Genomic DNA, 24,773 nt, shown 5'->3' on the forward strand with positions numbered 1-24,773 from the left:
CCCAAGCCGGAAATTGAGCCCAGGTCCCTGGTGCTGTGAGGTAGCAGCGCTAAACACTGTACCACCATGCCGACCTTTTAAAGTTCTGAAAATGAGTTGTACAGCCTCAAAGCTGCACCTCTGTTCCTGTCTCCACTGATTCTCCAGACTTGCTGAACGTTCCCAGCATTTTTTGTTTTTATTTCAGATTTCCACAGTATTTGGCCTTTATTCTGTGGTGTACGGCGTAGCTGGCTCCTGGGAATCCTCAGGAGGTGGTTAGGAGACAGGCCCTGTCCACTTACAGAAACCAGGCCCTGAGTCTGGGCAGCAGGCTGTCCCATCTGAGAGGCCAAAAGGAGAGGGGAAAGACAAAAACACTTGATATAACGGTGAAAGGGGAAGGAATCGGAGTGGGAATCCGAGGGACGCACCTTACAGTTGTTGAATCCTTCTGCAAACAGGATTATCTCAGCGATTAGCGTTGAGTCAGGAACCACCATGGAGATGGGCCTGAACATTGACTTGAGGTTATCTGGAAGCTCTGTCCGCCCAGCGTACCCTGTGATTAACAACAGTGATATTATCATCAAGCCTTCCTGACTCAACCCTAACTCTTATTCTCTTCCAAAGCTCATACGAGTACAGAAATGGAGGAATAAGGGGAAGCCATTCAGCCCCTTGATCCTATTCTGCCATTTAATTAGATCATGGCTGATCTGTATCTGAACTGTATCGACTCAAGAACAGCTTCTTCCCTGCTGCTGTCAGACTTTTGAATGGACCTACCTCGCATTAAGTTAATCTCTCTCTACACCCTAGCTATGACTGTAACACTACATTCTGCACCCTCTCCTCTCCTTCTCTATGAACGGTATGCTTTGTCTGTATACCGCGCAAGTAACAATACTTTTCACTATATCCCAGTACATGTGATAATAATAAATCAAATCAAATTAAAATTTCATGTAGCCTTCTGGCTTCCACAAGCCTTGATCCTCATCAAGAAGAAAAATCTATCAATCTCGGTTCTGAATTTTACAGCAGTCCCCATGGCTTTTTGGGGTGGGACAGAGTTTCGGATTCCTAATCCCTCTGTGTGAGGAAGCGTTCCCTGACATCAACCCAGAAAGGCCTGTCTTTAATTTTAACATTCTGTCTCCCTTGTTCTGAAATCCTTCGGCACAGTGACACAGTGGGTTAGTGCTGCTGCCTCACAGCGCTAGGGACCCGGACTCAATCCCAGCAGCACGGTGACACAGTGGGTTAGCGCTGCTGCCTCACAGCGCCAGGGACCCGGGTTCAATCCCAGCGGCACGGTAACACAGTGGGTTAGCGCTGCTGCCTCACAGCGCCAGGGACCCGGGTTCAATCCCAGCGGCACGGTAACACAGTGGGTTAGCGCTGCTGCCTTACAGTGCCAGGGACCCTGGGTTCAATCCCAGTGGCATGTTGGCACAGTGGTTAGCACTGCTGCCTCACAGCGCAGGGGCCCGGTTTCCATTCCCAACTCGGGTCACTGTCTGTGTGGAATCTGCATGTTCTCCCTGTGTCTGCATGGATTTCCTCCAGGTGCTCCGGTTTCCTCCCACAGACCTTAGGTGGATTGGCACATCTTTGGTGTGTGGAAGGAAACCGAAGCACCCGGGGGAAACCCACGCAGGCACAGGGAGAACGTGCAGACTCCACACAGACAGTGACCCAAGCTGGGAATTGAACCTGGGTCCTTGGCACTGTGATGCAGCAGTGCTAAGTACTGTGCCACTGTGCTGCCCTGAAGCTCAGCCAATTCAGCAGAACGAAACCTGGGTTTCAGTGACCGGGACACCTAGCGAGATTTGTTTCTAAATGTGTTGAAACATTTCTTCATGGTAGCACACGCACCCCTCCCCAAATCTTACCTGGGTTCATGGTGATAAAGATGCCACAAGACCAGACCAGGTTAATCTCACGTCCCTCAAACACGAAGCGGGTCAAGTTAGCAGAGAGCGCAGATAGGATGGAGAGGATTTGTTGGGCAACGACAGATAGGACCTCAATATTGATGCGGTTAAACTCATCAAAGCAACCCCAGGCTCCAGTCTGCACAAACACACACACGGGACTGCCATCAGAAATAGCAAGTTCTAAATCCGTACAACACCACCCAAAACAAACCTTGTGACACAACACAGGTTAATAATGCGATTGAAATTACACTCTCGCATTCACATCTTCTCTAATTTCAAAGACAAATCCCTCAGCACTGGCCCTCTGGCAGTGCGGCGCTCCCTCAGCACTGACCCTCTGACAGCATGGCGCTCCCTCAGCACTGACCCTCTGACAGTGCGGCACTCCCTCAGCACTGACCCTCTGACAGTGCGGCGTTCCCTCAGGACTGAGTTTGCTGAAGGGAATTTAATTCAGTCTTATACAACGGCAAAGTCAGCGATTAAACGTATTATTCAGGCCGTATCTCACCTGTGCCAAACCCGAGTACATCCGACCCATGGATTTGTAGTCCAAGCCCTCAGAGCAGTTCACCACAATCACATACATGCCCAGGGCCTTTCCCAGATCCTTGACAGACTCGGTCTTCCCAGTTCCTGCTGGACCTTTGGGTGATCCACCTCGGTGCAGGTGGAGAGCGGTCGTCAATGTCATGTAACACCTGAAAAGGAGACACCAAGGGAAGCTTTTGATATGAAGGTGGAGATAGCACGGGGACTGCATCTTTACAGATCCTCAACTCCCATCTGTATCACCTATTACGGCAGCACGGTGGCACAGTCGTGAACACTGTTGCCTCACAACGCGAAGGACATGGGTTCGATTCCCAGCTTGGGTCTCTGTGTGGTGTTTGCATGTTCTCCCCATGTCTGTGTGGGTTTCCTCCAGGTGCTCCAGTTTCCTCCCATGGTCCAAAGATGTGCCAGGTAGGTGGATTGGCCAGAGGAAATGTGTGGGGTTGCAGACATAAGACAGGGGAGAGGTTGTGGATAAGATAATACTCAGAGAATTGGTGGCTCTCGAATCACTGAACGTCCTCATCTCCACTGTAAGGACTCTGAGAACAAACCTACCTGTCTGTGAGGGGAGTGATTGCCTCGAGGTGATTGGTGTGACCTACCTGTCTGTGTGAGGGGAGTGATTGCCTTGAGGGGATCACTGTGACCTACCTGTCTGTGTGAGGGGAGTGATTGCCTTGAGGGGATCACTGTGACCTACCTGTCTGTGTGAGGGGAGTGATTGCCTTGAGGGGATCACTGTGACCTACCTGTCTGTGTGAGGGGAGTGATTGCCTTGAGGGGATCACTGTGACCTACCTGTCTGTGTGAGGGGAGTGATTGCCTTGAGGGGATCACTGTGACCTACCTGTCTGTGTGAGGGGAGTGATTGCCTTGAGGGGATCACTGTGACCTACCTGTCTGTGAGGGGAGTTATTACTAGCCGCCCCGAGTTGCCCAGATATTCGTAGCCATACTGGAAATGGGTGTTGGTTTGCCGGATGATGCAGTCATCGACATCCTGTAGAGGGGAGAATCCTCAGAGATTACAGAGCAGCTCAATCCCCGGCAGGCAGTCTGAAAAAGCTACAGGTACAGCAGCTCAGTGCTCCAATCAATGAAGCCACCCTGGCTCTCCCCTCAGCCCCAAAGGTGTTCTCTGCTGCGACTATCCTTCCAGTCTCACATCTGCCTTACCTAGCTGGGTACTGCTGTGAATCTGCTCATTTGTTTTACTTCATTGGGCATCGCGGCTGCTCTGGATCCTGAGCTCAGCCATCCATGTGTATTTTCCAGCACAGGGAGTGAGCCAGGGCTATGAGCCTTAACACAGTTACCATCCCATTAGGCTGAGAGAGCTTGCTCCAGCATTAGTACAGCTAGTGGCAGCCTGGCTCAATTCAACTAGCTCAGCACAGACCTGTCTGCACTGTATTAGCAGTGGGCCATCAGGACAGTAAGAAGTCTCACAACACCAGGTTAAAGTCCAACAGGTTTATGTGGTAGTAAACACCACTAACTTTTGGAACGCTGTTCCTTTGTCAGGCGAGTGGGGAGTTCCACCTGATGAAGGAACAGCGCTCCGAAAGCTTGTGGGTTTACTACCAAATAAAGCTGTTGGACATAATCCTGGTGTGTGAGACTTCTCACTGCGCTTACCTCAGTCCAACCAACGCTGGCATCTCCATGTCATGGCCATCAGGACAGGCCAACCTCTACAAGCCTTCACAGACAATGCTGTTTGTATGCTGCTGGTCCTGATGCCTCTCGAGGTCAATCAGTGTACAAACACCCATGGGAAGTGATTTAACATTGTAACTGACCTGATAGAAGTCTACAAGATTGTGTGGGACATGGACAAAATGGATAGTCAAAAGCTTTTTTCCAGGGTGGAAGAATCAATTACTAGGGGCGAGGGTTTAAGGTGCAAGGGGCAAGGTTTAAAGGAGAAGTACAAGGCAAGTTTATTTGCATAGAGGGTGATGGGTGCCTGGAACTCGTTACCGGGGGAGGAAGTGGGAGCAGATATGGTATTGACTTTTAAGGGGCATCTGGACAAATACATGAATAGGATGGGAATAAAGATATAGTCCCCGGAAGGGTAGGGGGTTTTAGTTCAGTCGGGCAGCATGGTCAGTGCAGGCTTGGAGGGCCGAAAGGCCTGTTCCTGTGCTGGAATTTTCTTTGTTTTTTGTCCCTTATTGTTGCAGCAACATCGATCCTGTGATCCTATAGTAACTGCTTCACAAAGTACAGCAACACATAACAGGATAGTATGCTGGCACAGGGGTTAGCACAGCTGCCTCACAGCACCAGGGACCCGGGTTCAATTCCTGGCTTGGGTCACTGTCTGTGTGGAGTCTGCACATTCTCCCTGTGTCTGCAATGGGTTTCCTCCAGGTGCTCCGGTTCCCTGCCATGGTCCAAACATGTGCAGGTTAGGTGGATTGGACATGCTAAATTGCCCCTTAGTGTCCAAAATTGTGTGGGTTAGAGAGAATTAGCCATGGCAAATGTGAGAGGTTATGGGGATAGGGCCTGGATAAGACATTTTGCCAGAGTCGATGCAGACTATAGGGATTCGATGATGGAACTGTATGCATCAGTGGTAGGGACAGATATATTTGTAATAAGATTGAGGAAGAGGCAGAGGCAAAGTTTGTCTCAGGGGGTAACGGACAATGTGAGGGGGTGCAAGCGGGGTTCCTCTCGGAGGGGTCAGTGGAAATGCATAGTTACCTTGTCCCAGTAGAGTCGGAGCTGACTGAGCCAATCAAACGCAGTCACATCCATACACCCCAGCTTGTAGAGTTTGTCGATGACATCTCGTGCGTGGACTTCCACCGTTACCAAAGCCACGATCTTCAGCCGCATGATCTTTGTGAGGTTTCCACGGATGGCCTCGGAATACTTGCGTAACATGCTAACCTGCAGAGGTATTGACGGAACAGTAAGGAGTCACTGATCACACTGAGAAACTGCCAACAGGGTTACTGTCTCTCACTCCCCCCATCATCATTAAAGCCAGGGAGCTTCCAGCATCGATTCACCCCCTGCCCCCAAACTGACAAGAACGCAGTCTCAAAATGCTGGGGCAACTTCTGCTGAAGTGGGTCAGGAATGTAGCTCACCACCACCACCATCTTATCCAGGGACAACTGGGGAATGCTGAGATGTAATGATTTCGAAAGATGATGTCTGAGGGTGGAGGGGGTTTGGATGCTGAGATCATCGACATTTCACACCAGCATTGCAGCTGAGTGAAGCCTGCAGGACAATAACCCACCGTCTCCAGTTCGTGCTGATGGGGGTTACACCGTGAAACCTGCAGGACAATAACCCACCGTCTCCAGTTCGTGCTGATGGGGGTTACACCGTGAAGCCTGCAGGACAATAACCCACCGTCTCCAGTTTGTGCTGATGGGGGTTACACCGTGAAACCTGTTGCACAATAATCCACCGTCTCCAGTTCGTGCTGATGGGGGTTACACCGTGAAACCTGTTGCACAATAACCCACCGTCTCCAGTTTGTGCTGATGGGGGTTACACCGTGAAACCTGTTGCACAATAACCCACCGTCTCCAGTTTGTGCTGATGGGGGTTACACCGTGAAGCCTGCAGGACAATAACCCACTGTCTCCAGTTTGTGCTGATGGGGGTTACACCGTGAAGCCTGCAGGACAATAACCCACTGTCTCCAGTTTGTGCTGATGGGGGTTACACCGTGAAACCTGTTGCACAATAACCCACTGTCTCCAGTTCGTGCTGATGGGGGTTACACCGTGAAACCTGCAGCACAACAACCCACCGTCTCCAGTTCGTGCTGATGGGGGTTACACCGTGAAGCCTGCAGGACAATAACCCACTGTCTCCAGTTTGTGCTGATGGGGGTTACACTGTGAAACCTGCAGGACAATAACCCACCGTCTCCAGTTCGTGCTGATGGGGGTTACACCGTGAAACCTGTTGCACAACAACCCACTGTCTCCAGTTCGTGCTGATGGGGGTTACACTGAAACCTGCAGGACAATAACCTACCGTCTCCAGTTCGTGCTGATGGGGGTTACACTGTGAAACCTGCAGGACAATACCCCACCGTCTCCAGTTCGTGCTGATGGGGGTTACACCGTGAAACCTGTTGCACAACAACCCACTGTCTCCAGTTCGTGCTGATGGGGGTTACACTGTGAAACCTGTCGCACAATAACCCACCGTCTCCAGTTCGTGCTGATGGGGGTTACACTGAAACCTGCAGGACAATAACCTACCGTCTCCAGTTCGTGCTGATGGGGGGTTACACCGTGTGATGTAGGTACATCCACAGTGCTGTTAGGGAGGGAGCTAGGGAGTGACAGTGAAGGAATGGCCGATATATTTCCGAGTCAGGATGGTGAATGAGTCAGAGGGGAACCTCCAGGTGATGGTGATCCCAGGTATCTGCCGTCCTTGTCCTGCTAGATGGGAGATGTTGTGTGTTTGAAAGGTGCTGCCTAAGGAGCGTTGGTGAGTTGCTGCAGTGCATCTTGTAGATGGTACACATGGCTGCTACTGAGCATCGGTGGTAGAGACAGTAGATGTTGGCAGATAGGGTGACAATCAAGCAGGGCTGATTTGTCCTGGATGGTGTTAAGCTTCTTGAGTGTGGTTGGAGCCCATGGCCAACCCGTCCTGCTAAAGGAAACCATTCAACCGATCAAGTCAGTGTTAGTTCTTTCAAAGAGTTAGTCCCACTCTCCTGTACCTTGCTTCTTCACTGTATCCAGGCAACTGGTTCCTCCTTTGTGTATTTATCCAATTCCATTTGGAAAGCTGCGATTGACTCTGTTTCCATCATGTTAACCAGGCAGAGCATTCTAAATTCTAACCACTCACTGCCAAAGAGCTTTCTCTCTCACATAACCTCGGGTTATTCTGCTAATCACCTGAATTCTGTGCCCTCTGGCTCCTGATCCTTGGAAATAGTTTCTCCTTGTCTAAGCTATCTAAAACCTTCATCATTTTAAATACCCATCCCACCCACCGTAGTCTTTCCACCCGTTATAAAAGGTCTCTGGGAGGAACACCCGCTGGTCCCTGTGGAACCGATGGACAGTCAGTGCCCGGCTTCCTCTCCTGCTCCAACAATTCAGCTAACTGAAATCAGCAGAGAAGCTTGACTTACCTGCTTCCGTTTAACAACCCGGACGGGTTTCTTCTCGCCTTGCTCTTTGGCTGACATCAGAGCCTTGGTGACATCCGTGGTCCACTGGATCTGGCTCGAGGTGATAAGCATCTGTAAAGAAGTGAAGGGCTGGGTGTTGGGTGGATCGAGAGGACAGACGGTAATCGTGGAAAACAGAGTGAGGAATTGCCCAGACAGAGTGATTAAGTCTTGGAATTGGAGCAGTGCAGACAAAATCAAACCCACAGAATTATTAAAGATGCAGCTGGTTGCTAGAATAACACAGACTGTGTTCTGTGAGATGAGCCAAATAGCTTTGCTACCTGGATCCATCTTGTGCCACATTAAAGCTGTGGCTGCCATTTGTACCCAAACAGGCACCAGAGTGTGATGATTTTCACACTAACTTCATTGCAGTGTTAATGTAAGCCTACCTGTGACACTAATAAATAAACCTGAAGCTTAAACTGTGGCCTTGCCCCCCCACCCCCCGTATCTTTTGGCAGTCTTTGTGAAGTGATATTGCACCGGACAATACTCTCTCTGGCCAAAGCCAGTGTGAGCCTTCTTGCCATCTTGCTGCGTGTAAATGGCTGCCACTACTTGTCAGCACAATCCTTACACTCCAACCTGATTCACAGTGTGGGATAACATTCAAACATTTCAGAAAAGCTGTGGTGCTGTACAGTATTAAAATCTGCTCTGACAAGCGCAGAGCAGGGAAATGGAAATGACTGCATTCACACTTGGGCTGGTTTACCCTCCAGCAGACCGGAAAATCCATTACTAACCTGACCAGGCCAATCCTTCACCCACTTGTCTCGTTTGGTCAGCATTTTCTTCAGGGCCAAGCGACTGTCCTTCAGTAAGTCTTTGAGAGTAAAGCGCATGGTGCGTTCCACATCACAGAGCCATGCCTGAGAGAGACAGGAACGCATTAACAAAAGAGACAAAGAGATGTCAGGTCCCTGTTATTTAACCCCGAGCATTTGGCTAGACTTCCTAACATTAGCTGATCTACTCGAGAAACCTGGAACGCCCTGGGTCTGTGTTGGTTTTAATAGATCTCTGTCAGGATTTTGGGAGGGTTACGGTCTGCCTGGGGGTCTGGAGGAATGAATTATTCTCAATCACTCAGTCAATTCTCACTCGCCTGGCAGGAGGAGAGTAGCTGCGGGTATGCACGCGGATGCCTGGTCTGAGTAGAATCTCCATGACACTGGTAGTTAATGCTCACTACCTTGAACGATGGTGATGAGAGGGGAAGTGCTGGAGGACACATGCTTCCCAAGGAGCCGTTCCCCAACAAGTGGTTGATGTGTTCAAGAGGGGAAAATCTCCAAGGGAAAGCAAGGATGCAGGGCAGCACAATGGCACAGTGGTTAGCACTGTTGCCTCACAGTGCCACAGACGCAGGTTCAATCCAAGCCTCGGGTCACTCTCTCTGCAAAGTTTGCATGTTCTCCCCATGTCTGCTTTGGGTGCTCTGGTTTCCTCCCACAGCCCAAAAGACGTGTAGGTTAGGTGGATTGTCCCAAGATGTGTGGATTAGGGGGATTGGCCGCGCTAAATTGCCCCTTAGCAGCCAAAGATGTGTAGGTTTGGTGGATTGGACATGCTAAATTGCCCCTTAGCGTCCAAAGATGTGCAGGTTAGGGGGTTTGGCCATGCTAAATGTGTGGGGTTAGGAGAGATGTCTTGGGTAAGATATTCTGTCAGGGAGTCTGTACAGACTCGATGGGCCACTTCTGCACTGTAGGAATTCTATGATTTCTATGTGTCAAGAACACAGTCTCTGTCTGTGTGGGATCGAGGGGTTATGGGGATAATGGCGGGAAAGTGGAGTTGACAATTATCACATCAGACCAGTCACAATCTCATTGAATAATGCAGCAGACCGATGGGCTGAATGGCCGGCATCTGCTCCTATGTCTTATGGATCCACTGGCACAAAAGATTTGATTTGAACCTTCGGTGCCTGTCGGACTGCCTGTGATGACCTGAGGGGTTGCCTAACAGTGATGGGCGCTTTCACCCATTGCCATATTCGGAGCAAGGACCAGTACCCTCCTGTGGGTTTGGGAGGAGGGCAAACAGGACCCAGATGAGAGGCAACTGGTTAAAATTACACAGCAGCTGGGAGGGGCAGGGTACACATGGGCAAGGGGCTGTTTGCTGGCTGTAGAAATCTGTTAGCTCCATCAGCTGGCTTTGTGTGACAGTCAGAATAATCGCACCCTAAGGCTCTGAGGTTACACAAGGAATATTACCCAATGAGGAGTGAAAACACAGATCTGTGCTCCCAGAGAGAAGCGACATTTACTGAGAGTACGACTCAAAATAGGGCTCAACACAGCAGCCCCCAAACATCAAATACCCACTCCCAGCCAGAACAAACCCAAAGTATACTCCAACTCGTTAATATATTGAAAGGAACTCCTCTGTTTTAAAAGGGACATTAAGCAGTTGAATGTGAAATGCCCGACAGGGAATAGTTTCATACGGATGTCTTGATTCTATATGTCATTACTGACTGTGGTACCACCAGTGCTTAACCTTCATCTATTGTTTGCCCACTGCCTCCTGGGCTGATCACATCAACTGGGAAAAACCAACAAGGATTTTACAGCATGATAGGCCATTCGGCCCATCTGCTCCGTGCTGGTGTTTTTGCTCCATGCCAGCTTCCTCCCATCCCTGTCTATCTCACCCCATCACCCTTTCCTTCCAGTCCATTCTCTCTCATGCATTTATCCAGCTTACCCCGTTAAACATCTTGATACTACTCACTTTGACTACCCCCCATGGGAGCGAGTCCCACATTCTCCCCCACTCCCCGTGGGAGCGAGTCCCACATTCTCCCCCACTCCCCGTGGGAGCGAGTCCCACATTCTCCCCCACTCCCCGTGGGAGCGAGTCCCACATTCTCCCCCACTCCCCGTGGGAGCGAGTCCCACATTCTCCCCCACTCCCCGTGGGAGCGAGTCCCACATTCTCCCCAGTCTCTGGAAAATGAAGTTTCTCCTGGATTTATTAGTGGCAGTCTCACATTGCTTTTTCCCCCACAGGTGGGAACATCTCTACATCGACAGTGCTGAAATCCTCCTAAATTTTAAAAGGCCTCCATCTGGTCACCCCTCAGCTTTCTCCTTCTGCTTGTTCACCTTTTTCCTGATAGGTTATAAGATTTAAATTCAGTTTCAGTGCTTGCATATCTTTCTTGTACCTTCCTCAGTGCTTCAGCAGTCTTTTTATAAAAAGATATCGAGATCAGAACTGTTCTGAGTACTGCAAGGATGATCTAACCAAGGTTTAATCTTCACTTGAATCCCTCTTGGGGAGAATGCCACGATCTGCTTTGTGATTTTTGGTGACCTTTGTTAAATTGTATCCTGACTTTTAAAGATGCCTGAATCCACGTTCCCAGATTCCTTTACGCAATTATCCCACTTCTTTTCCAACTTCTCCTAATCAATTATCTGTGTATTTTGAGTATTGCTGAGAGAGACCAGGGCTGAAACTTCCCCATCTCGCTCACCATGGGAAGGGTAGAAGGCGAAGCGGAAAACTCAGCAGACCGTTCAGAGGTCCGTGGAGCTCGGACAAGGAACTTGCGGCCTTGTGATGAGCGCAGCTAGAGAATCCCGCCCATGTTTTTTGAAGCTCAGCGCTCCTCAGGACAAACACAAGAATGCCAAATTTCAAACAGTCACAATTTCTACTACAGGAGAAAGGCAACTCTGATTGGTTGAGGTGTTACCAACAGGGAGCTATCAGCTTCCTTGGCTTCCAGGTAATTAAATAAAAAAGGGTGCAAGGCTTGGACACATTCCTTTTGTTTGCAGAGGATGGGTCCCTGTGTATGAAGGTACGTCGCTTCGAGTAGCCATTTTGAAGTTTCAACAATATGTATCTTTTCAGCAATACTCCAGCTCTGTTCCAGCAAGCCAGTTTTTATCTAGTGTCCCTGGGGTGGACAGTGAGGAGAGGGCTGGACATTCAGAACGACTCAGTGATATGAGTGAGGAGCTGCAGTCACACGGCATGTGATGGGCTACAAATGGGGTCACTTCACCCCTGACAAAAGTACTCTCCGTGGAACCATAGATTGATTTGAGTGGCACGCTGACACAGTGGGTTAGTGCTGCTGTCTCACAGCAACAGGGACCCGGGTTCAATCCCAGCGGCACGGTGACACAGTGGGTTAGTGCTGCTGCCTCACAGCGCCAGGGACCCGGGTTCAATCCCAGCGGCACGGTGACACAGTGGGTTAGTGCTGCTGCCTCACAGTGCCAGGGACCCGGGTTCAATCCCAGCGGCACGGTGACACAGGGGGTTAGCACTGCTGCCTCACAGCGCCAGGGACCCGGGTTCAATCCCAGTGGCACGGTGACACAGTGGGTTAGCGCTGCTGTCTCACAGCGCCAGAGACCCGGGTTCAATCCCAGTGGGTTGGTTGAAGCAGACAGGCAGATTCACCCTGGCCACCTCCCTGCCACCCCAACCCCGGGGGGTGGAACAGCATCGTGTTAATTTGGAGGCCCTGGCAGCATCAGCTGGCAGGAGATGTCCGTACCTCCACGGGTCCCTCCAGTAGAGTGGGATGTTTGAACTCCACATACTCTCCATCAGCGGCAAACATTCCGGCAGCTTCCATTTTGTTGGTGGTTCCGATCTAGAGAGACATGTTAGTGCACCTGTTAGGTCAGTTGTCACAATATCGGAGATCTGTACTCTTGGCTGGTGTGGTTACACTGCCTGGAGATCACCGGGTTAATCCACAAATTCAGCTAACGTTTATGGGCACCCGGGTTTGAATCCCACCACAGCAGATGGTGGAATTTAAATTCAATAAAAAAAAATCTGGAATTAAGAATCTACTGATGACCCATTGTTGGAAAAACCTATCTGGTTCCTTTAGAGAAGGAAATCTGCTGTCCTTACCCCGGTCTGGCCTACATGTGACTCCAGAGCCATAGCAATGGGGTTGACTCTCAACTGCCTCTCTGAAATGGCCGAGTGAGACACTCAGTTGTGCAAGAAGGCAGCTCAGCACCACCTTCTCAAGGGTAACTAGGGATAGGCAATAAATGCTGGCCAGTCAGTGACCCAGCTGAATGTATGGTTCACTCATATTCCTTACTGGCGCAAACCACCCAACCCAACATGGTTTGGCTTCCGTCTCTTAATGCGCTCTGATTCCCCCTTTTCCAGAAACTTAGCTGGCTACGGTGAAGCCTTTCCAAAAGAGGGAAATAAATGCACCCTTGCCCTCTGCCAACATCCTGAGAGTGGTAAAGACGTGTGCGAGTGCGTGAGAGGGAGAGAGAGTGTGCGAGTGCGTGAGAGGGAGAGAGAGTGTGCGAGTGCGTGAGAGGGAGAGAGAGTGTGCGAGTGCGTGAGAGGGAGAGAGAGTGTGCGAGTGCGTGAGAGGGAGAGAGAGTGTGCGAGTGCGTGAGAGGGAGAGAGAGTGTGCGAGTGCGTGAGAGGGAGAGAGAGTGTGCGAGTGCGTGAGAGGGAGAGAGAGTGTGCGAGTGCGTGAGAGGGAGAGAGAGTGTGCGAGTGCGTGAGAGGGAGAGAGAGTGTGCGAGTGCGTGAGAGGGAGAGAGAGTGTGCGAGTGCGTGAGAGGGAGAGAGAGTGTGCGAGTGCGTGAGAGGGAGAGAGAGTGTGCGAGTGCGTGAGAGGGAGAGAGAGTGTGCGAGTGCGTGAGAGGGAGAGAGAGTGTGCGAGTGCGTGAGAGGGAGAGAGAGTGTGCGAGTGCGTGAGAGGGAGAGAGAGTGTGCGAGTGCGTGAGAGGGAGAGAGAGTGTGCGAGTGCGTGAGAGGGAGAGAGAGTGTGCGAGTGCGTGAGAGGGAGAGAGAGTGTGCGAGTGCGTGAGAGGGAGAGAGAGTGTGCGAGTGCGTGAGAGGGAGAGAGAGTGTGCGAGTGCGTGAGAGGGAGAGAGAGTGTGCGAGTGCGTGAGAGGGAGAGAGAGTGTGCGAGTGCGTGAGAGGGAGAGAGAGTGTGCGAGTGCGTGAGAGGGAGAGAGAGTGTGCGAGTGCGTGAGAGGGAGAGAGAGTGTGCGAGTGCGTGAGAGGGAGAGAGAGTGTGCGAGTGCGTGAGAGGGAGAGAGAGTGTGCGAGTGCGTGAGAGGGAGAGAGAGTGTGCGAGTGCGTGAGAGGGAGAGAGAGTGTGCGAGTGCGTGAGAGGGAGAGAGAGTGTGCGAGTGCGTGAGAGGGAGAGAGAGTGTGCGAGTGCGTGAGAGGGAGAGAGAGTGTGCGAGTGCGTGAGAGGGAGAGAGAGTGTGCGAGTGCGTGAGAGGGAGAGAGAGTGTGCGAGTGCGTGAGAGGGAGAGAGAGTGTGCGAGTGCGTGAGAGGGAGAGAGAGTGTGCGAGTGCGTGAGAGGGAGAGAGAGTGTGCGAGTGCGTGAGAGGGAGAGAGAGTGTGCGAGTGCGTGAGAGGGAGAGAGAGTGTGCGAGTGCGTGAGAGGGAGAGAGAGTGTGCGAGTGCGTGAGAGGGAGAGAGAGTGTGCGAGTGCGTGAGAGGGAGAGAGAGTGTGCGAGTGCGTGAGAGGGAGAGAGAGTGTGCGAGTGCGTGAGAGGGAGAGAGAGTGTGCGAGTGCGTGAGAGGGAGAGAGAGTGTGCGAGTGCGTGAGAGGGAGAGAGAGTGTGCGAGTGCGTGAGAGGGAGAGAGAGTGTGCGAGTGCGTGAGAGGGAGAGAGAGTGTGCGAGTGCGTGAGAGGGAGAGAGAGTGTGCGAGTGCGTGAGAGGGAGAGAGAGTGTGCGAGTGCGTGAGAGGGAGAGAGAGTGAGAGAGAACAGGAGAGAGGTTGTGAGTGTGTGCAAGCGGTTAATGGATAGCGACAGCTTTGCGCTTGGCTGTGACTGACATTTGACGGCCACGTCTGCGCAGGAAGATCAGCCAGACACTCCGAGGGTGCCCATATGAAATCGGTAGGGTGTCAGCACCTACCTGAGGGGTGAGTGCGGAGGCAGGTGACATTACCTTTTGCATTTTGAGAGTTTTGATGTTGTCAAAACATTTCTTCATGTGGGGCTGCACTGCTGGGGGGTTGCGGGACTGCCCCAAGATCTCCAGCAGATCGTCATTAGACAGGAAGTAGAAGCGTGGGAAGATTTGGCGTTTGGTCTCCAGGTACATGTCCAGGGATTTCTCAATCTCCTCCAGCTTGCTATTCATGCCATTCAATGTGTCCAGGAGACCTGAGGGAGCAAGAACATCTCATGTTCCAACACTGCTTCTCAAAGAGACAGCTCTCGAGGAAAAGAGGCTGGAATCAAACAGGAAGCAGAAAGGAAACACAGAGAGTTACAGTGGGAGGCAAGGAGGGAAGTGGGGGTAGTGAAGTATGTCTGTGTGGAATCTGCACATTCTGCCTGTGTCTGCATGGGTTTCCTCTGGGTACTCTGGTTTCCACACACTCCAAAGATGTGCAGGTTAGGTGGATTGGCCATGCTAAGTTGCCCCTTAATGTCTAAAGATGTATAGGTTAGGAGGATTGGCCAGTTTAAATTGCCCCTTAGTGTCCAAAGATGTGCAGGTTAGATGGATTAGAGGGATAAATACAGGGGGCTACGGGGGCCAGGGTAAGAGCAAAGTTTGTTTATTGGTTACAAGTAAGCTTACATTGACACTGCAATGAAGTTACTGTGAAAATCCCTTGGGAACCACACTCCAGCACTAATGCACCCTAACCAGCACATCTTTTGGACTGTAGGAGGAAACCGGAGTACTGAGAGGAAACCCACGCAGACACGTGGAGGATGTGCAGACTCCACACAGACAGTGACCCAAGCCAGGGATTGAACCTGGGTTCCTGGCGCTGTGAGACAGCAGTGCTAACAAGAGTGCCACCATGCCTGTCTCTACCAATGCTCTGTCAGAGAGTCAGTGCAGACTCGATGGGCTGAATGACATGGCATGGTAGCACAGTGGTTAGCACTGCTGCTTCACAGCTCCAGGGTCCTGGGTTTGATTCCCGGCTTGGGTCACTGTCTGTGTGGAGTTTGCACGTTCTCCTCATGTCTGCATGGATTTCCTCAGGGTGCTCTGGTTTCCTCCCACACTCCAAAGATGTGCGGATTAGGTTGATTGGCCATGCTAAGAAATTGCCCCTTAGTGTCCAGGGATGTGAAGGTTAGAGGGGTTAGGGGGTATAATATGTAGGAATATGGGGATGGGGCCTGGGTGGGATTATGTTCGGTGCAGACTCGATGGGCTGAAGGGCCTCTTTCTGCACTGTAGGGTTCTATGATTCTACGACCTCCTTTGGCACTATAGGGATTCAGTGACTTTGAAAGTGTGGGTGAGAGAGGAGGCAAGGCTGAAGTAGGGAGTCACAGGGAGCAGGAGCTACTCGCTGAAGGGGCTGCCAAGATCAGCTCATAGGACAAGAGTAAGGATAAAGTGGGCCAGGGGACATGATTAAATTCTGGTGCCATCCAAATGGCTAAACGAAGGGCGACAAGTTCTGCATTCACCATGACTTACAGTGTCATTGTAATGACATCCTGATCAGAATCATGACTGCATGAGGTCACCCACTGCAGCAATGCGAATTCCGTTTGACTTTTCTCTAACGCTGCTTGCCCGGGGACTGGGGACAATGTGGGACTCGCTCCCACAGTCGCTCCATTTGGTTCAGGTCCACTCCCAGGGCTCATGGCATCACCAGCTGATGGCCTCATTCTCATTTCTTGTTCTGTACACCCTCTCCACCACCTCCATCAAATCCTTCAATTATCTTAAACCACTCCATTAGATCGACCCCAAATCTTCCATCCATGTTGGAACACAATCCTGGTCTATGCAACCTGGCCTCCTACATTTGTCCCTGTGAGCCCATGCTTCTGACGCTGTGAATGTCAGCAGCACTCCCTCCAAGGCCAATATCAGGTAACTGCTGGGAGGAAGTCTTCACTCGGGGAACAGTGTAGAACCAGAGGAAATAGCCACAGAATAAGAAGCTCATTTATATAGAAATGTAGACTCTGGAAGCAGGAGGAGGCCATTCAGCCCTTTGAGCCTGCTCTGCCATTCATTATGATCATAAGAACATAAGAAATAGGAGCAGGAGTAGGCCATCCAGCCCTTCGAGCCTGCCCCGCCATTCAATAAGATCATGGCTGGCTGATCATCAAATTCAATATCCTCACCCCACATTCTGAGGGAAAAGGGGATAATCGCAGAATCCATATAGTACAGAAGGAGGCCAGGGCAGGAGATTCTCCCCTCTCCCTCGATCCCTTTAGCCCCAAGAGCGATATCTAATTTCTTCCTGAAATCACACAACGTTTTGGCCTCAACTACTTTCTGTGGGAGTGAATTCCACACATTCACCACCCTCTGGGTAAAGAAATTTCTCCTCATCTCAGTCCTAAAAGGTTTACCCCTTATCCTCAAACCCTGACCCCTAGTTCTGGACTCACCCCACCATTGGGAACATTCTTTCTGAATCTACCCTGTCTAACACTGTTAGAATTTTATAAGTTTCTATCAGATCCCCTTTCAGTCTACTAAACTCCAGTAAATATAACCCTAACTGACTTAGTCTCTTCTCATTTGACAGACTTGCCATCCCAGGAATCAGTCTGGTAGCTGTACTCCCTCTATAGCAAGGGCATCCTTCCTCAGGTAAGGACACCAAAACTGCACACAATACTCCTGGTGTGACCTCACCAAAGCCCTGTACCGCCTGTATGCCCTGCAGCAAAGTATCCCCATTGCTAAACTCAAATCCTCTCGCTATGAAAGTCCAACACACCATTTGCCTTCTTTAGTGCCTGCTGCACCTGTTTACTTTCAGCGGCTGATACACAAGGGCACCAAGATTTGAGGAAGAATTTTCTCTCTCAGAGAGTGATGAATCTTTGGAATTTTTTTGCACTCAGGAAGCTGTGGAGGCAGAATCATTTCCAAGGCTGAGACTGATTGGTTTTTAATGTGTCGGGGAATTGGGGTTATAGAGACAAGGCGGGAAAGTGGACTTAATGAGAGTTAGATCAGCCATGACCTTATTAAATGGTGGAGGAGGCTGGAGGGACTGAACAACCTCCTCCATTCCTATTCTGATCTTTCTCCATCCCTGCTGAGATGCAGGACCCAGAATTGAAGGTACCTGGGTGATGGGTTCCTCGGAGAGCATTGGGTTCCTGGACCAGGCGAAGCATGATTATCTTCCACTGTGAGTCGATGTTATCAAACTCCGCTGACTCTCGGGGCAGCTGCTTTCTGATGTCCTCGCCGAGAAATATGTTCTGTAGCAACACAAAGAACCCCGGGAGTTTGTTAAACAGCAGAACTGGCTCCAGGCTGTCACTCACCCGTCCCCAAGTGCCCTGGGATGTTCACTCAGGTTCACCACTCCCATCACCCACTGGCTAGGCTCAGTGATGACGTGGAGATGCCAGCGTTGGACTAGGGTAAACACAGTACGAAGTCTCACAACATCAGGTTAAAGTCCAACCGGTTTATTTGATAGCAATCTTACAAGCTTTCGGAAACGGTGTTCCTTCGTCAGGTGTGTGGGAGGTTCTGATCAGAGAAGGGCATATAAAGTCACACACAGTTTACAGAATACTGATTAGTTTGCAAGTCTTTACAGTTAACCTGCTATTCAAGTCTTAAAGATGCAGACAATGTGAGTAGAAATAGCATTAGCACAGGTTAAAGAGATGTGTATTGTCTCCAGACAGGACAGTGAGATGTTACAAGCCCAGGCAAGTCATGGGGGTTACAGATAGTGCAACATGAACCCAAGATCCCGGTTGAGGTCGTGCTCGTGTGTGTGGAACTTGGCTTGGCTCAGCGGTCACAGGCATTTGGTCTCTGATCTTCAGGTAAGCATTCTCCAAGGCGGCCTTCACGACACACGACAGAGCTGAGCAGAGGACCATGCTCTGTCTGAGGCCAGAACTCTCCATTCACCTGACAAAGGGCAAACTCCAAAAGCTTGTGAGTTTACTATCAAATAAATCAGTTGGACTTAAACCTGGTGTTGTCAGACTTTTTGCTGTGTTCGTTCCAGTCCAACGTCGGCATATCCACATCATGGTATTTCTCTTGGCAGTAAGCTCACAGCTGTACCAGTGTCTGCTCCTAAAGGTCAGACATAGACACATAGACTGACGTGCGCATGCACCCATACACAGACGCAGACATAGAGAATGCGCACTCACACACAAATGTACACACCCATACACAGAGACACGCACTCGCGCGCACACACACACAGATGTATACACACATACAGAGAGACTGCACGTGAGTGCATGCACACACACACACACACGCACACAGATGCGCGCCCACAGAGATGCACGCGTACACACACACACCGACATGTGCAGAGATGCAAACACACACAGACGCCGATGCCCGCGCGCACACACAGGCCTATGCGCGGGCGGGCGCGCACACACAGACACGCACACACACAGACACGCACACATGTACACACACGCACACGCACAATGAAAATCCTTTCCTTGCAGGCACATTCTCCCGAGGCAGGTGGATGGAACCAGGGGTTTTCCCGACTCCCCAACCCACCTTGAGGGTGGAGTTCCAGAGTAAACTATCCCGCCGTTCCTGTTTTGAAGGAGAGTCGGGGACTTTTCCCTTACATGCCGGGGCAATATTTGTCTCAGCCAGCCTCACTGGTCATGGCCAGGGGGCTGTTTGTGGGAGTGTGCTGTACTCAAACTGGCTGCCATGTTTCCTATAGGCCCAGAAGGATGTTCCCAAAGTGCTTAAGCAGGGAGTTAACTCTGCGCGGTTGGTCTGGTCACTCAGTGTAATATACCTGTGAAGGAATCCGTTACCTCCAGATACAGCCACTGCCTCTGTACGGTAAGGATCATTTCTATCACTTCCAGGATTAGAGACAGGCACCGCTCCCAATAATCCACCAGCTTGTCAAAGGCCCTCAGATACGGGGAGGACTTCATGGTCGACAGTGTGAGTTGGTTTTCTTCCAGCACCTGGAAAATTTCATCTGTTCCCCTGTGCAGAGAGATTAAAGATCAACATCAGCTCATGGCACCCGCGGGATCCTCAATCGGACACTTCACATCATTCACAACACTTCACAGGTGGTCAGGAAGGTGAATGGGATGCTGGCCTTCATAGCGAGGGGGATTGAATATAAAAGTAGGGAGGTCTTGCTGCAGCTGTATAGGGCATTGGTGAGGCCGCAGCTGGAGTACTGTGTGCAGTTTTGGGCGCCGCACCTGCGCAAAGATATTTTGGCCTTGGAGGAAGTGCAGAGGAGGTTTACTAGGCTGATACCGGAGTTGAGGGGGTTGAGCTATGAGGAGGCTGAATAAACTGGGCTTGTACTCATTAGAGTTTAGAAGAATGAGGGGAGATCTCATTGAGATGTATAAGATGATGAATGGGATGGATAGGATAGAGGTGGAGAGACTCTTCCCGCTCAAAAAAGACAGTAGGACTAGGGGGCACAGCCTCAAGATAAAAGGGGGGCGGTTTAGAACGGAGTTGAGGAGGAACTTCTTCACTCAAAGGGTGGTGAATCTCTGGAATTCTCTGCCCGTTGAAGTGGTGGAGGCTGCCTCGCTAAATATTTTTAAGACGCGGGTTGATGGGTTTTTGATAAGAGAGGGGATTAAGGGTTATGGGGAGAGGGCGGGAAAGTGGAACTGAGCAGCGACAGATCAGCCATGATCTTATTGAATGGCGGGACAGGCTTGAAGGGCTAGATGGCCTACTCCTGCTCCTATTTCTTATGTTCTTATGTTCTTATTACTCAGACGGGCAGGTGGACAGTGTCTGCAACAGGAGCAAGCGACTGGGGCAACAGACACGCTGCAGCTGGGGCAACAGACACATTGCAGCTGGGGTAACAGACACATTCTCCCTAAGGGCCGCCATTAGCAGCCTTACCCCTGGTTTCTTTGGCTATGACCCATCTTCCATTAATTATCTCCCATTTTCTGGGCCTTTTAACTTTGGTAAAGGGTCATCTGGACTTGAAACATCAGCTGTTTTCTCTCCTTACAGAGGCTGCCAAACCTGCTGAGATTTTCCCTTAGTTTCCGATTCCAGCTTCCGCTGTAATTTGCTTTCACCCCATGTCTGTGCACTGGCTGTACATGTGCTGGCCTGGTGCAGTGAGTGTGTGGGAACAAATGGCACAGATTAGATCAGAGTGGGTGCCACGCACTCTGAGGAGCCCACTGTAAGTTACAGATTCGAGCCCAGCCAGCCAGCCTGGGCAAAACTCAAAACACAAAGCAACAGTGCAACATCTGTTACCGGTTACTGGGCTTTGTATGAGCGTTTAATATTTCATCCTTCGGGCTCACGCCTTGCTAGCCGTGTTTTCTGGCTGCTGCTGTGCTGTTTTTAAACAAGTTTTAAACAAGTTTTTAAAGTTTTTAAACAAAGACTTGTTTTTAAACAAGCTCCATACAAGAGCAGGGATTTCCACGTGGGCGAGAGGGGCTTCACAGTGCTGTCAGTGTATTCTACCAGCCAGCTTGCCTCCATCTTTGCAATATGCTCAGGCAAAGTCTGAAGGGCCGAGGTTTTATTTTGTTTTCCCTCTCTGCCACTTTCACCACCCCATGCCCCATCCACCCCTCCAACCCTCTCCGCCACACCAGCCATCTCCTACCTTCCCCCCACCAGCTATCCCCTCTGCACTCCCAGGGGACAGTAGCTACAATACAGAAACAGGCCACTGGGCCTAACTGCTACCTGCTGGTGTTTCTGCTCCTCACAAGCCTCCTCCCACTCCTGCTACATTAGAACCATGGGGCAGCACGCTGGCAGCACCAGGGAACCGGGTTCAATTCCCGGCTTGGGATCACTGTCTGTGTGGAGTCTGCACATTCTCCCCATGTCTGCATGGGTTTCCTCCGGGAGCTCCGGTTTCCTCCCCACACCCCAAAGATGTGTAGGTTAGGTGGATTGGCCGTGCTAAATTGTCCCTTAGTGTCCAAAGATGTGTAGGTTAGGTGGATTGGCCATGCTAAATTGTCCCTTAGCGTCCAAAGATGTACAGGTTAGGGGGATTAAATGCACAGGGTTCCGGGGATAGGATGTGGGTCTGAGTAAGGTACTCTGTCAGAGGGTCGGTGCTGACTCGATGGGTCGAATGGCCTCGTTCAGCACTGTAGGGGTTCTATGGTTCATCACTATCCTATCAGCATCTTCAATTCCTTACCCCCTCACTGTTTGCTGAGCTTCCTCCTGAAATGAATCTAACAGCCACTCCCCTGGGGCAGCATGCTGCACATTCTCACCAGTCTCTCCGGAAGGATTTTGCCTGCATTACAGCAGGTGCCTCCTGCGATCGGATCACATGATACAGACCACAGGGATAGAGCTTCATTTCAGCAGATGTGGCAGGGACACCTTGCATTAACCTGATTCTAAATCGAGCAGAGCGGTGAAATTCCTGACTCCGACCTCTGTTCTCCTCAGGGGAAGTTTCTCATTCCAACAGCAGGCTGCAAAACGTATCAGGGATGCCTCTGTGCAGCCTGGCCAAGGGTGAAGGGAGAGAAGAGCAGATTCGCAATCTCCAGGCTTTCAAAGAACAAAATCAGCCCGGGAAACAGGCCCTTCGGCCCAATGAGCCCGCGCCGCCATCTCAACACCACCAGTCCCCCTAATCCACCCACGACCCCTGTCTAATGTTTTATGGCCATCCAGATTGAGGAAATCTGATTTAGGGACAATTTATTCCTGCCAATCAGCCTAACAGCACATCTTTGGGGTGTGGGAGGAAACTGGAGCACCCGGAGAAAACCCACGCAAGCATGGGGAGAATGCACAAACTCCCACAGACACCGGCCCAAATCCATGTGTCTGCACAGCAAACAGTGATAGTCACTGAGCTGTCGTCTTGCCCAGAATCTGGTCCTGTTTAGGCACACACTAACAACATGAAGCACTAGGCCAATCTCGAACAACCAAGAGCAGCCCCAGTACGACCCATCGCGTGTATGCCCCTCGTTAGACACAAGGTGGACCGACTTAAAACCTGTGAATGAAAAGAGAAAAAACATTATCATCATTCTCTGCTGCTGCTGTTTTGCTGTGGGTTGACCTGCGTTGCTCGACTGGAAACCCATTTTAAAATTCTCACCCTTGTTTACAAGCCTCTCTACCTCGCTTCCTCTCCCCTAGTCTCTGCCTCCAGTCCTACAACCCTCCCAGATCTCAATGCTCCTCCAATCCTGCACAATCCCCTTCATCCCAGCATTGACAAGCGAACCTTCTGGTCCCCGGCTCTGGAATTCCCTCCCGAAACCTCTCTGTCTCTCTGTACCTGTTCTCTACTTGCTTTCAGTTACCTGCCCTGATATCTCTGCAGGTGGCCCAGCTCCTGTCAGAAGCCTCGGGATGTTTTACAACGTTAGAGGTGCCGAATAAATGTAAGTTGTTGTTGCGGTGGTTAAGGTCTCACCTCAGCTTAAAATGACCTTTGTCCTTGTATGGCATAAGATCAAGAGTTGTAACTTCCCATGTCTTTTTTATTCCTTCCAAAGCCTGTTGGGAGATGACAACATGAAGATCGGTTTAACATCCAGTCAAAGATGATGAATAAAACCACAGCCCAATTGTCCGTTCAGCTTTAGCTGCTCAGTGGGGCCGTTCTCAGTGTCTGGTCAGCCACGCTGTACCAGGGCACTGCCCAGTTCCTGCAGTTACCCCCTTCCTCTCCTAAAGGCACCAGCATGCTGCTCCTGTCAATCCCAGTTGTTCATCTGGCACCACTGAACGAGCAGCTTTCTGGAGTCCATGGTGAAGCGGCTCTGAGGCCACGGCCAAGGGCAAGTTGAAAACTCAGCCACTTGCCATGGGCAGAACGGACTCCCAAAGAGCTTAGCCACTAAACGGCAACTTATAAGCACATGGAGGGCCTTGCACCCATCACTGAATGGAGATAAGGGGCAGATAGCCTGGTCTACTATCCTTGTTTTCTGTTTAAACTCAGAGTCATGATGTGGAGATACTGGCATTGGAGCAGGTTAGGTGGATTGGCTGTGCGAAATTGCCCCTTAGTGTCCAAAGATGTGCACATTAGGTGGATTGGCCATGTTAAATTGCCCTTTAGTGTCCAAAGATGTGAGGGGAATATTAGCAGGGCATATATGTGGGTTTATGTGGACAGGGCTTGGGTAAGATGCTCTGTTGGAGATGCAGTGCAGACTCAATGGGCTGAGTAGCCTCTGTCTGCACTGTAGCTGAAGTGAACCAACAGATTATTAGCACTCAGGATTTCGGCTGCCTGGGATGGAGTGTGGAGGGCAGGGACATTACTAATGCTGCCCCATGCAGAGTAAAGCTGAGACAGCTCCCACCCGTTTGGCACATGGTGCTGCTGTCCCTACCATTTCGATGGAGAGCTCCTTTGTGGCCGCAGACGAGATGCTGCTGATTGCATCCGCGTGTTGCTCCAAACCAAGCTCAATGATTTTCTCCAGGGTGAAATCTTCACTGGTGTGATCAAACAGTTTCTGCACCTCATCTTTGATGCTGTTCCAGTGTCTGAAAGTTAGTTACAGGGAGGATATCAAATAACAGAACAAAAAAATTATAGCGCAGGAACAAGCCCTTTGGCACCTCCAAGCCTGCACCGACCATGCTACCCGACTGAACTAAAACCCACTACCCTTCCAGGGACCATATCCCTCTATTCCCATCCTATTCACGTATTTGTCAAGACACCCCTTAAACTCACTATTGCATCTGCTTCCACTATCTCCCCCAGCTGCAAGTTCCAGGCACCCACCACCCTCTGTGTAAAAAATCTACCTCATACATCTCCTTTAAACCTGGTCCCTCGCACCTTAAACCTGTGCCCCCCAGTAACTGACTCTCCCCACCCTGGGAAAAAACTTCTGACTATCCACTCTGTCTGTGCCCCTCATAATTTTGTAGACTTCTATCAGGTTTCAGCACAACTTTGGAAAGGCAAGGGGGAGCAACTAATCCAAGAGAAGGCACAATTCATGAACCAAACTAGAATTAGCTGCTCCAGTCTGGAAAACAAAGCCACATTATGGCCCAGTGCATGTTACTCTGTCCACTGAATCAGAAAGACCCATAGCATAGATCAGAGCATTAAAAAATAGGCTAACAGTCCAGTGCAGAACTGAGGGAGCACCGCACTG

At 50.6% G+C, this 24,773-nt stretch overlaps 1 protein-coding gene across 1 annotated transcript in view; it reads right to left on the bottom strand.

Annotated features, from left to right (window-relative positions):
• dnah2 (dynein, axonemal, heavy chain 2) overlaps positions 1 to 24,773 on the bottom strand; it is a 190,939-nt gene that overhangs the window by 116,256 nt on the left and 49,910 nt on the right. Inside the window, exons 24-36 of the mRNA XM_080181836.1 lie at positions 23,991 to 24,147; positions 23,063 to 23,145; positions 19,449 to 19,629; positions 17,744 to 17,882; positions 14,611 to 14,828; positions 12,203 to 12,301; positions 8,418 to 8,543; positions 7,627 to 7,737; positions 5,205 to 5,393; positions 3,383 to 3,486; positions 2,440 to 2,629; positions 1,881 to 2,061; positions 414 to 541 (exon numbers count right to left, since the gene is read on the bottom strand). Coding sequence (XP_080037962.1) covers positions 414 to 541; positions 1,881 to 2,061; positions 2,440 to 2,629; positions 3,383 to 3,486; positions 5,205 to 5,393; positions 7,627 to 7,737; positions 8,418 to 8,543; positions 12,203 to 12,301; positions 14,611 to 14,828; positions 17,744 to 17,882; positions 19,449 to 19,629; positions 23,063 to 23,145; positions 23,991 to 24,147 — 1,906 coding nt within the window. The remainder of the gene's footprint in view (positions 1 to 413; positions 542 to 1,880; positions 2,062 to 2,439; positions 2,630 to 3,382; positions 3,487 to 5,204; positions 5,394 to 7,626; positions 7,738 to 8,417; positions 8,544 to 12,202; positions 12,302 to 14,610; positions 14,829 to 17,743; positions 17,883 to 19,448; positions 19,630 to 23,062; positions 23,146 to 23,990; positions 24,148 to 24,773) is intronic.

The sequence above is a fragment of the Carcharhinus amblyrhynchos genome, unplaced genomic scaffold (assembly GCF_965287045.1).
Source record: "Carcharhinus amblyrhynchos unplaced genomic scaffold, sCarAmb.v2.hapA scaffold_43, whole genome shotgun sequence".
Classification (NCBI taxonomy): domain Eukaryota; kingdom Metazoa; phylum Chordata; class Chondrichthyes; order Carcharhiniformes; family Carcharhinidae; genus Carcharhinus; species Carcharhinus amblyrhynchos.